Source organism: Lonchura striata, chromosome 1, assembly GCF_046129695.1.
Source record: "Lonchura striata isolate bLonStr1 chromosome 1, bLonStr1.mat, whole genome shotgun sequence".
Classification (NCBI taxonomy): domain Eukaryota; kingdom Metazoa; phylum Chordata; class Aves; order Passeriformes; family Estrildidae; genus Lonchura; species Lonchura striata.
The window spans coordinates 116072795-116085987 of record NC_134603.1 but is presented as its reverse complement, the minus strand read 5'-3'; the positions used below and the strand labels follow the sequence as shown (position 1 = coordinate 116085987).

Sequence of the window (13193 nt, the reverse complement as noted above, 5' to 3'; positions counted from 1 at the left end):
CAATCAAACTAGAAACATTGGAAGCCTGAGATCCAAAAATCATCCAGAGAGCCACAGAATAGTTAGGGCATGCTGTGTGTAGGCTCTGAAAGAGCAAAGAAAACAACTTCACACATGGGCCTCTGTTGCAGGCAGAATGGGAGCTTCAGACAAAATTTATTAAAGAACCTCGTGTTGAGTCATGAGGTACAAAAAGGATCCCCTTGCTTTCTAAACTCCTTCTTAGAGAGCTGTCTAGGTGTGACTGGATTCAGTCTTAGCCCCAGATTTTGTCACCAGTTTATGTTTTAAGGATTATATAGATGCAATTGAACCATTATACAACTTTTTCCCACATGATTAAGCATGCCAAACCAGATATAAAAATATAAGTTATTTATTATGATAATGACTAGACAAAAAGGTCTTAATCAGAGTTATGTACTACACAGTATAGGATCTGTAACTTCTCATATAGTGTGCACTATGAAGCAACCATATTAAAGCAATTGAAGCAATCATATTAAAGCAACTGTACTAAAGGTAGCAAAACCAATTATTAACTTAAGATTGATGTCAGCCACCCATGTCAACAACCTTATGCAAATCTCTTCCACTCAGCCTCAAGGAGTAACCTTGAGGGCATGGGAGTAACCTTGAGGCATTGGACTCCTCAAGGGGAGGAATCTCTACGCTCACTCCAAGAAGGGTTATGTTAGAAGACACTGTTGTTAAAAAGTGGGACTTTATACTTCCACAGTATAAAATGATTGACTGTCAGTCAGATGTTTCCAGGCCAACTCAGTCAGTTCAGCAGCTTTAGATAAGTTATTAATAGCATCACTTTTTTGTTCCTTTGTTGGGCAGTTTACCAGGTCTACTACATCTTCATCTCACTATCAAGACGTTTAGATTTGAGTCAGGCCGGTTTCAGCATTATTCAACACCAAAAGCAGCATTACCCCCTTCTCCATTTATCACTGGTAGCTTTGCAAACAGGGCACTGTTCAATTTGTTTTACCCCATTTCCAGGGAGACCATCCTACTACAGAGGATCTTCAGCAGAGAAAGCAAATCTCAGTACTTTACCATGGAAACCAGTCATAGTTGTATCCCAGCTGTTGACAGATTTAAGGAAATATGAAATTAGTCTTCAGCAAACCAGTCTGGTTTTATTCAGGTTGTGCATTAGCAGACCGTTTCCCTTGCATATCACAAAACACTTTGTCAGATTCCTCCATTCACAAGCACTTCCTAGGCAATAGTAGATTTTTCAGTAGATGAAACTGAATGGAAACAAGCCAAACACATGCATTTCTTCACCTTTGCTCTCAGTAGTTTTATCAGTAGAGATAAAATGTGAATCATATCAGAGAAGTGAGACTTGGTCATTCCAATTCTCAATGAAATATGCTGAGTGGTCTTTAGTGACAAAAGGAAAGCATCACAAACATTTATAAAAGCCTAGGCAACCAAGACGATCATCTACTGTTTCCATCAGCAGAAATGTAGCACTCCCTTTTTAATTCCACTTGGGAAGGTAAAAATCAGTCAGACAGCTACTTAAAAAAGACCAAGTGAGTGACTAAAATCAATCATCTTTTCAAGCAAGAACACCTGCTACCTGATGACTGTGGCAGAGTGCAGCCCCTTCATGGATTTCAGAGACTTGCTCCTTACATACTCAGCTGTGAAGAGTAGGGTTATTGAGGAGGGGCTTTTCACGAGGGAAGAAAGTTGTATTTTGAGGGACACCTGGATATCTGATACTACCAGCACTAAAAGCCCTTCACAGCAAGGCTGTGTGGAGAGTTGCAGCTTGAGGCACTGGGGTAGAACTGTAGGATATACTGTGGATTTCATCACCTCTGGGTTTATAAAGCATGTAAAATGATCATGGATTTGGACCTAGATGTTCTGCATTTGACTTCAGAGATTTCTTCCCTATGTAAAACCCACCCCTCAATCTTCCCCCAGCACAGAGCACCCCACCAACTGGGAGGGCTATACACTTGTGCTTGTGTGTCACCAGAATGGGCACAGCTGGCCCCAGCGGGGCTCAGCTGAGTTTAAAGAAGGAGATGGATGCCTGATTGCACGCTTAGAGGACATTTAATGAAGGTGGATTTAATTCCCTTTGCCTTAATCCCTCCCTTCAGTGTTTCACATTGTGCTGTCTAAGATGCATGAGTTTCTGCAGGGCTGTGACAGTTTGCAGCAGCTGAGGATCTGCTTTGAACTCCATAGAAGTTGCTCGTACTGTAATGGCTCTTCCATATTCATTTCCTTCCTCTGCAGTTGTGTTTTTGTAATTAACTCATTATTCATCATGATAAAATTCTGGAATGGATTTACATATTACAATTACCCCCACACCCCCCTTAATGAGATTTGTTGCACTATTGATTTCAAGTTAATGTTTAATATTTAATTTAATTTACTGCTTGTAATTTCAATGCCAGCAGAAAACTAATGTTATTTGTATACAGACAGTAACATTCTGCTATTAACATTGACATCAGTCAACATCACCAATTAGGTAAATTATACAATTAATGCAGTGTTGTGAAACGTTATTTTTAAAAAAAGTTTAAGATAAATCCTACTTAATGGGCTTTTAGTGTCATAAAGCAAAACACAGTTTCCTGGCAAATACTTCATGTTTATAAAATTCATTACAGAGATTCAACTGATGCAACATTTGCATCAGAACTGAAATGAAGGTTAAACAAGCTACAACTGTCAGTGATGTGCTTAAATGTTTGTGGGACTGTGGCCCATATTTGCACATAGATTTAGGTAGTCTATAAGGAATTCATAAAGAGCTGATGTACAGCCCAATATTGCTGGCAATCAGAATTTTGTTTGAAAAACCCAAGCAGAATTCAGGCATGCAAAGGCATGGGTTGAGCAGGAGGTCATATTATCCAAGAATTTTGATCATATCTATTAAACAAAAAACCCTGCTTGATTCTATAGCACTAGTCTGAAGCATCGCTACTCTTGTTATAACATATCAGACCACATGCCCAGAAATGACAGGACCAACTAAAGTGCTGAAAATATTGTAGTAGGGTTTCCTTAAAACAAAAAGAAAACAATGCCCCCATGACAGAAGCAGCAGATCCCATAAAGAACCCCCAGGACACACATGAAATAACCCCCAAAATTCTGAGGGCACTGAAGCAGCTCTCTGAGAGAGGCTTTGCTGGCGGCTGGCCCCCTGACGGCTGCTCTCTGTGCTCCCTGCAGGGCATCCAGATGGTGTGTGAAACCCTCATTGAGTGCTGGGACCACGACCCCGAGGCCCGACTGACGGCGCAGTGCGTGGCCGAGCGCTTCAGCGAGCTCAAGCACCACGACCGGCTCTCAGGGAGGAGCTGCTCGGAGGAGAAGATTCCCGAAGACGGCTCCGTGACCACTGCGAAGTAGCGCGTGCCCAAGAGCTCCGGAACGGAGGGAAGGCGCTCCTAGACGTGTTCACCTTGGCAAAGGAAGAAGTCTTGATCAGTGCCTTGACTTGCTTCCTGGAGGACTGAGGCTGTCACTACTCCCTTTAGGCTCCAGCTCTGGACAGGGAGATGTATTCTGGGAATTAAAAGCTGGGGGAGTAGCAGTCATACCCTAGCACTGGCGGCCAGCATCATGTCGTAGGAGGAGCTATATATGGTAGCACTTCCTCAGGAAAAGGATTTGAAAATAGCCAATAACATTATGCACTTTATTAATGCCTGTATATAACTATGAAATTGCTATTTTTATATATATATATATATATATATATATACATATATATATATATAAAATGTGTGTGTATGTGTATATATATATATCTATCTATATATCTATAAACAGCCATGTCCTGGGAAAAGAAAAGTTATTAAAAAAAAGTGCTTCCAGGAAATTACCAGTGCATTAGAAATCCCACCACTTAGGGAAGGAGCCTGGGGAGACTGGTATAGCACCACACCAGCAATTGTGCACTAAGCATTCTGCCAAAAAATAGGAATAATATACAATAAGAAGATGATTTTCAAAGCATGTGCTGTGACCACCTGGCTGTCGTCCTGCTGTTCGCAGTTGCAGGAGCAGTCTCACAGCAGACAGGCCAAGTTGACTTTGCTGTTGCACTTGCATAGTCTTGTCTGCAGCACATTGTGGAAGGTTCAGAAATGCCTTTTCCCTCTCATCTTAACCCCAGAATCTTCAAAGTGTTCCAGAACAGGCATGTGAGGAGGTTTGGTCCTTCCCACATGTGCCCTTTGTTATCGAGTTCATTAGTGTTGTACGTTTATTGCTTTGAATTCATGCAGCTTGCAAACAGGTTGCAAAATATCAGCAGAATGAGTTTTCCCCTCCTCCCATCCCCACCACCAAACCACACAGATCAGGACAGGGCCAACAACAATACAAGCAGATGTTTTATATTTGCTGTGCATTCTGAGTGTGGGCAGTACTATTTTTTTCCCCTGTCTTTTACCTCGACTGTGTTGCTATAAGAACAAGGAATTTTTTCCCCTGTACAGTGTGTCTAATTGCTAGGCAAACCACAGTGTGACTGTTCTATGCTTTCTAAAGTAAGAGGCAACAGCTATTGCCTTTATTTTTGCAAAAATACCTTGGAGGTGAGGGAAAGCTCTATAGCAATAGGTTAATGGCATATCCTGCCCTCAGCAACACTGCCTCAGCAAGTCAGCAACCCACAGAATTAAAAAAAAAAAAACAAAAAAAAACCCAAAAAAAAAAAAACAAAACAAAAAAAGACTTTTTCAAGAGGACCTTTCAGACTTTGCTTACATTCTTTCAGTTCCCCAAAATGCTTGAGACAGTTGACATCACATTGGGCCTATATACATGGCAGCAATGTGTTTAAGAAGTGCTAAAAATTTTGTCTTTAGGTGTTTTACAGTGATTTGTCCACTTTTCCTCATGGCATGTCAGCAGGCCTTGAAAGTTAGAAATTCAGCCAGCACAAACCAATCATGGACAGATGTATCTGGTGTGGTTTATTAAACAAATTTGACAGATAAACATCAATATTCCTCTCAAAAATGTTGCCATGCAAGTCAATAAGAATCATACTTATTCAAATAGCAGCTCAGATTTATGATGGCAGATATGTTATTTGAAATGGTTTTGTAACTGCCTTTTTTTATTTTTCTTTTTTTTATTTTTTTTTCTTTTTTCTTTTTTTTCTTTTTGTTGCATTTTAACCAGACTGCTCAGAAATGTTAAAACACAGTGGGACAAAACCTCCACATCTACAGTGGAACTTAGAGGATGCTATGGCATTTTTGTAGGGATGGAATGTTGTAAATTCACAAGGCCATAGGCAGAGGTGGGAGATGTGTGTGGGGAGTGAATCCAGGCAGGTAGAAGATCTCGGCCCATTTCTCTTCCGCCATCCACACAAAAGGTTAAGGAATGACAGCCAGTAGTTCCTGACAGTACTGGCGTTTTTATGGGGTTTTTTAACACTACATGTAAAGGAAAATTTTTATTCTTTTAAGGAATACTTCATCTGTACATCATGTATGAAATAGGAATGTGAGCAATATATACTCTTGTATATCAAAAGTTTCAAACACTTAACTTGCTTTGTAAACTGTTTTGAGGGGTTTTTTATCTTGTTCTGTTTTGTATAATTCAAATGTTTATTGGAGCAAATAAAATAACACCAACTCAAATTAATCTCTGGATGATCCAAGATAGGGTTCCTAAAATGAACCCTATCCTAAAATTATTCAAGTCCATTTCTTCCAACCAAGGGCCTGAATGTCACTCTCAGTCTGTCCAGTATGCATGTGTCCTGCTTTGTTAATGACTGCTTCCCCTAGTGTCCACCCTGCCCTTCAGCAGAACAGCACTAGCAGATGGCCAAGCTTGCTGGCCCCTTAGCCCCTGCACTGTTATACCTTCACTAGTCTCAAAGGAAGGGAGGGAGAAAGGGTTTACAGCTGGTGATTTGCTACTTCTGGATTGCTCAGGTCTCAGTGTGTATGTGACTCTTACAGACAAGGTTTAGTCATGGACTTGGCAGTTTTGGGTTAGCAGTTGGATTCCTCCATGATCTTAAAGGTCTTTCCAGCCTGATGGATTCTATGGTTCTATGATAAGGCTGTAGTTAGACCTCAGTCATTTTGGTGCTGATATTAAGTGAGCCAGAAGACAGCCCACTAAATCTGTGTCATTGAGAAGTGCATGATTAATGTGCTTGTGCCTTACAGCTACTGCTCTCCACAAAGAGCTTTCACCTTTTTAAGGTGATACCCCTCCCATGTAAGGCATGCAGAACACAGATGAAAAAAAAAAAAAAAAAAAGAGCAAGATACCTCCCACTGCCCTCTTCAAATTGTCTTGAATGTTACTTGCATTGAATCTAAGCCTTTGCACAGGGTGCCATCCACCAGTGCCTGATACTGGCATCTGAGATGCTCCAGACCTCATCATTTTTTTCACAGATTGTATGTTTGTGCCAAAACCTCCATTGGCCTTCATACTTGCCTGCACTGAATAACTCCTTTTGAACCTTCAAGTGTGGATACCTCAAAGGGGCACCTACATGTCTTCATTCATGGGTCAAGCAAAATCACAGAATAACTGAGGGCAGAATAACAGGGGCATCCAAGTCTGTTCTGTGCTTTTTTGTCATCTGGTCCAGAGTCACGTCCAAAACAGGCACTTTAAATCAGGTTGCTCAAGGCCTTGTGGAATTTTGAGCACGTCAGCGATTTCACAGCATATCAGTGATTTCATTCTCTCTGGGCACGCAGTGCTCTAAACAGAGCAGCACACACGGGCAGTGCAAAAGGCAGTGGCCACATCTAGTCTAAAATTGGAAAAATGAGGGCTTTGTGAAGGAGGCCTTGCCTAGGTGCCCCTCAAGCAGACAGGCACAGGTCAGCAGCTCCTCCTTCAAGGCAGCTGCCCTCTGCCAAGTACAAGAACAGCTCTCAGCTTCCCAACAAGCAAGCAAAGACTCACTGCCCACAGCCCTGTGGTTTCCAGCAGTGCCCTGCTGAGTCTTGGCAAGCCAAGCATCCCTGTGGCTGGCCCTTGCGTGTGCCAGTGCACTGGAGGCAGTGTGGCCACCGCTCAGCAGTCCCCACCACTGGCCACGTATTGGCAAAGATCTTCAGGCCCCAACATCCTGTTTATGCTGGCTCAAAGTCTGAGTCCTTTTGGCATAACACAGCAAGCAAGTGCTGCAAATGTGTTTTAAAAATGTAGCAGGCAAATTCCGCAGATCTTTTAGTCTTGAAGTACATGATATCTTGAAATAAAGTACTCTATATACTTCTAATTTTTTTTTTCAGTTAAGACTTTTGCCCACCTTTCTTATCCTAAGTATTGTATTGTACATCCTACTGTGAGCAGCTCTTAATTAGCATGTCAGTCAGCATTTTATCACCAGGGTGCCCAGCAAGGAGGCTCCAGCTCTGCTGTGCAGAAAGCAGTCCTTGGCTTTACTGCTGATCTTTGCAGTGGTCTGTACTGGATAAGGAAGTTTCCCAGAGCAGCCTGACTCTGTGTCACCAGTTCACATAATTTCCAGCACAGTGGGAATTTCACCGTGCTCTAGGATATTCCAAATTGCTACTGGAATAGGCATGAATGATAAAAAAAGGAAAAAATCATGACCCAGCTCCTGAGGAGAAAAAAAAAAAAAAAAAAAAGAAATAGAATAGCATTAAGACATTGTTATTCTGAATGCACCTGGAAACAAACTGGGCCACATGTAGAGCACCTGCAATATTGTCCTCTTGTCAAGCCAGCTGTACTGGGGCCCAAGGGCTTCCTTTGCTTCCAGAAGAACATTGGTTAATTTATTTCCCAGTCTTTAGTTCTTTCTCTCTCTCTCCTGCTTGCCTTTTTTTTTTTTTTTTTTTTTTTTCCTGGCAGTATGCTTTTAATAAAATGCTGCCCATGGCAATTTTTCCCTCTGGCCACAAAGATGGAGTGATTTCAGTTCCAGACTGTCTGCCTGTTCCTGAATGCAGTTTGGCTGCCTTTGTGCTGCTTATTACTTGGCAAACACTCCTGCAAGTCGGTGCACACCATGTGCGTGTTGAGAAGGCTCTTGCTGTGGGGGCGATGGCAAACATTTGAGTCTCAGCCTGGGTCAACATAAATGATGCACCTCATTGCAGGATTTTGGTGCTTGGTTATTCTTTTTCTTTCAGACACCTGTGTCCTGCTGGGTAACATTTCCCAGCACAGCCCACAAGACTCAGTTGGCCTGAGCCCTGCCCCAGCCTGGTCATCTGGACCCCGTTTCCTCTCCATGCCTTGACCTGCTGCTCTCACTTGTTTTTGACCTCTGCATGCTGAATGGCATTGCTCATGGGCAGAAAGCTCAAGACAGGCGGTTTGTTAAAATAAAGCCAAATTGTGAGGCTCTTGAGAGAACCAAGCCCAGAAAATAGATTTTAAATTCTTGACTAATCAATGCTTTGAGCACAATCTAATCACTTCATGAAGAGGCAAAGGCAAAAGGCAGCTCATAAATTATCTGTTGTGAATTATTTGCTCAGCTGTAATGCTGGTAAAACAATCTCTTCAGACAGTTTCATTTAGGTAGCTAAACTCTTAAAAACATTAGATAGTCACCTGATCAAGTTTGGCATGATTAAACCCTCACTGCTGAATGTCTCTCTTGCAAAGACGTTGCCATGTGAAACCAGGGAGAGCAAAGATCCCTGGCATTTCTTCTGACCCTGTCCTGTGTCACAGGGGAGAGCACTCACAACTGAAAATGCTTCTTCTCTTTCTCCTCTGCTGCAGCAAAGATTGTCTGTAGAAGAAGAAATAAAAAGCAATTCACCTTACTCTTTGTTGCCTCATCCATGGCTTCAAACCCAGGCTGCCAGCAGCCCCTCCCAACCACTCCTCCAGCACCTTCAGATGTCCAGCAAGGGCTGCACAGTGACCTCCCTCTGCTTCCACTTTTAGATCAGGGTGCTGGTCTTTCTCTCACGAAAACTCCCCTCCCTGCTTGTATCTCAGAAAAAAAACCTGCAGCAGACATTGCACGACCTCCCAAAGGACACCTCACCATTGTTTCTGATCAATCTGGAGCTGTGCCCTTCCTCCTTGCACCCCTCTATGCCTCAGCCTCATCTTTACCGCAGCAGAGACTGCCCTGCCCAGGGCAGTCCTCCAGAAACAGCCCCTGAGCAAGCAACCCCACTGCATCCCCCTGTTTAACACACTGCCCCTGGCTCCCTTAGGGCAGGAGCCATACAGAGGAAGCAAAGCCCAAGAGAACCACACATCAGATGTGTATCTAACGGGCTTGCACAGACATAGTGATGAGGTTTCTAGCCAGGTTTGCTGTCTTTCTGCTCCCATGAGTGGTTTCATGAGGCTCCCTGGACCACAATTGTCTTCTTCTCTTTCTGAAGGATCAGACAACCACATAATCTGCTCCTGGTATCCCAGTCTGCTGAGATGAAGCTTTCATCAGTTTGTAATACACATGAGCAACTTGCATTAGGCATCCCAGCCTCATTCTTGACTCTCAACCCCCTCCCCATGAATCCCAGGTGCTGAGCCAGGAATGAAAACAGTCCTATAACATTTCCAGCCCGGCTGGAGAGGGGTTTTTGTATTTTTACAGTTCAGCCACCTGTCAGTGTAACATAAGGTTCTCTGAAATGTCCCAGTTTTTACAGAGTGCTTCAGCCACCAGCTGGCAGTGAGTGGGGCATAGGCAAGTGCTTTATTTTGGATGAACTGAACCAGCTTGAGATGCAGGACCTGTTATCAGAGCTGTATGCTGAGCTACAGAAATGGAGCTTCCCCCCACCCCACCTCAATAAAGCCTGTGCTGCACAAAGAGCTCCAGAAATAGATTCCTCACTGTTAGAAATATGCCAGGGTCTTCATGATTCAACCTTTCAGGAAACCATTTAAGGTTAGAATTTTTTTACAGAATCTATTGATTACATCTAATTCCTGATTTTGCTTGAAGGTGAAAACTGTCTTTCTAGTTCTCAAACAGAAGCCAGTATAAACTTCTCCTCAGATAAACATCTGTCTCTCTGTGGCTTCAAATGTTCAGCTCTTAAGGCTCGGCTTTATCTGACTTCCTTATACTTGTATGTGTGTGCTGAGAGGATCTCTGCACTCACTGATCAAGGCTGTCTATGCTATGACTACTCAGTAAAAAAGGATTTTAAAGATACCCATATTCAATTGGGAATACATTGTTTGGCAACGTATAAAAAATGCTTCCCCAAAACCAGAAGTGCTGAGGGTCGTTCCTTCAGAGATTGAGATGGAAACATAAGGCCTGTTCTGGGGTCTCTCAGTGCACTCTCACATGACTTTTTGAAAATCATTTAAAGTAAAATACTATTTTTTTGAAAGACCAAAGCTTTTTGTATGCCTAGAATGACAAAAACCAGTTTTTCATCTTTGATCCAACAAAATTGAAATAAAGGCTGTCGGGGAAAAGATCCAGTGAAAGAAAACACAAAGCCCATCTGCTCAGAACTGCTGCCACCAAGGAGAATTACAATTTGCAGCACATGGGTTAGCAGAAAGCATATTCAGGAGCAGACCGTCAATAAGACAGGCACTAAGGAAGTTAAAAATAATAACTGCTGATACTTGAATCCAGACATTTCTGGAAAGATGATGTTTCCTCCTTTCATCAAATTAAAATCAAGCTACTGATTCTCTTCAAGAAAAATCTTGCTTTCCATAAGCCATCTGCTGCTTCTGGAGGCAGAAGAAAATAGGTTATACCTTTAATTAGCTAAAAACATTTAGACAGGACGTAAATCTCACACCAAGACTCTTCATTTTCCAGTTGGCAAGTCCTGTACAATTCTATGCAGACTCACTCGTGTACTTTGGCTACCACCCCTTTTGTTCATCTAATCCCCCTGTGAGCAGCAGGAGCAGTCTTTCTGTGGCCTGCCATCACTGACACTTCAGCCCCAAAACTGGGGAAGAGTCTGCAAAAGCAGCTTGCAGGGGGTTGGATAGGAGGAAAAAGTTCTTCTCCCAGAGGGTAGCTGGGCACTGGAACAGGCTCCCCAGGAAGTGGTCACAGCGTCACGCCTGACAGAGTTCAAGTGTTTGGACAATGCTCTCAGACACATGGTGTGACTCTTGGGGTGGCTCTGTGCAGAGCCAGGAGTTGGACTTGATTATCCTGATGGGTCCCTTCAAACTCAGCTTATTCTGTGATTCTATGATTCCAAGTATTTTTTGTGATGCTTAGAATGCCATAGTGGAATGCTCCTGCTTTTTGAGCATAAGGACATCTCCCATTAAGCAGCAGGTTGTTTAGCTTGTGTACATGTAGAAAGGGCACATAAGTCTTATTAAATAGAGGGGGGGGGTAAGGTGGGGGGCAGGAACTGCCATAATTTCCTTTTAATTTACGAATGTTAACATCAATTTTCTTGCCTTGAAATAATTTCTGGAATAGTTGCTTTAAGAACCTCACCTTATGAAAGCTGTAGGAAATTGAAGAAAGAATTTAAATTAACTTGTTTCAACATTTCTCAACTGTTTAGGTTAATCACAGTAAACCAAACAGGATCCAGCCATACTTAAACACAGCCTTTGCCCAAGTATAAACTGTTTACTCTAGCCATGACACACAACCAGACAAAATTAATTCCTGATCTGGGGAAGAGTTTAATTTGCTTTTATTAGGCCTAGATGAAAACATTTGGCAGAATAAGGTTTGCTTTTCAATGTGAAAGAGTCTCAAAATATCCTGGGAGCAAGCAGGCAATGCATCAGTGTCACCATCCTCACCACATCAACAGCTTGGCCCAAATGTGGCTCCTGTGGCTGGGTTGGAGCAGAGCTGTGCAGGGAGCTGGGGGCAGCCTGAGCATGGCAGCAAATGGTCCCACAGCTGAAGCCAGCAGAGGAGAAGCCTGCTCCATGTTCTCTCATGGGCTCGCTTTGGGACCATCCCTTCACCTCACCAACATGCTCAAGTCAGTAGATTTGACTTCAGCAATTTGACTTCTCATGCCTATGGATTGCAGGCAGGTTTTCAGCACTGACACCATGCTTTGCCCACCAACACAGGGAGAGTGCTCACAAAATAGCTTAAAGACTGGTTTTTCTATCCTTTAGGGTCCTTCACATTAGTGCTAACAGTACAAAGTATTTAGCTCAGAAATACAAGCTAGAAATACAATGGATATTTACAAAAAAAATTTGCCTTCAATTTAGCAATGTGCATTTTGACAATGCTTGCTGAGGCCTGATTGCCATGTAGAATGGCTAGACTGGAGCTCTCTATTTTTGCACTGCTTGGCCTGATGTTCAAAATCAATCATCTTAGCTTCTAAAAGAGATGGAAATTTTTTTCATGGACAAATGCATGAAATAAGCTTTGGATACAGGGTCAGAAAGGTCAAATGCTGATGTTCATCTTTTTCATCTCCTTTTCTGTATGCACAGCCAACACATTAGCAATAGGAATGTATGAATGCTATGAAGTGAATGCCTTCTCTTTACCATCATAGCAACACACTTCTTGCTTGAGCCACATATCTTGCCAATCAAAAAATTATTGACTTGAGAATAGGTGCTAGGTTTGGCTGAAGTAATTTTCTTTACAGTGGCTTGCACGGAGCTGTGTTCTGCATTTGCGCTGAGCACAGGTTGGTAATACGGAGATGTGTGGTGGCTGAGCAGGGCTTACACAGAGCCAAGGCCTTTTCTGCTTTCCAAAGTGCCACACTGGCAAGGAATTTGGGAGTATACGAGAGGTTGAGAGGAGACACAGCTGGGACAGGTGACCCAGACTGACCAAAGAGATATTCCAGACCTTAGGACATTATGGTTAGTTTATAAAGTAAGGGAGGAAGGAGGAAGCAGGGGACATTTGGAGTGATGGTGTTTGTCTTTTTAAGCCACTATTAGATGTGCTGGGGTCCTGCTCTCCTGGGGATGGCTGAACAGCTGCCTGCCCATGAGAAGCAGTGAATTAATTCCTTGTTTTGCTTTGTTTGTGTGTGTGTGTTTCACTTTCCTATTAAACTGGCTTGATGCTGGCTGGATGCCAGGTACCAACCAGAGCTGCTCTATCACTCCCCTTATCAGCTGGACAGGGGAGAAAAAATACAGTTCATGAGTTGAGATAAAGACTAGGAGAGACCATTCATCAACTATCATCACAGGTGAAAGAGACTTGAGTTGGGGAAATTAACTTAATTTATTACTAATAAAAATCA

At 42.7% G+C, this 13193-nt stretch overlaps 1 protein-coding gene across 1 annotated transcript in view; it reads left to right on the top strand.

Moving 5' to 3' along the window:
- The window catches only part of TGFBR2 (transforming growth factor beta receptor 2), a 60136-nt gene extending 54470 nt beyond the window's left edge, over positions 1 to 5666 (top strand). Inside the window, exon 7 of the mRNA XM_021525865.3 lies at positions 3232 to 5666. Coding sequence (XP_021381540.1) covers positions 3232 to 3411 — 180 coding nt within the window. The 3' untranslated portion in view covers positions 3412 to 5666. The remainder of the gene's footprint in view (positions 1 to 3231) is intronic.
- Positions 5667 to 13193: the final 7527 nt, after the last annotated feature.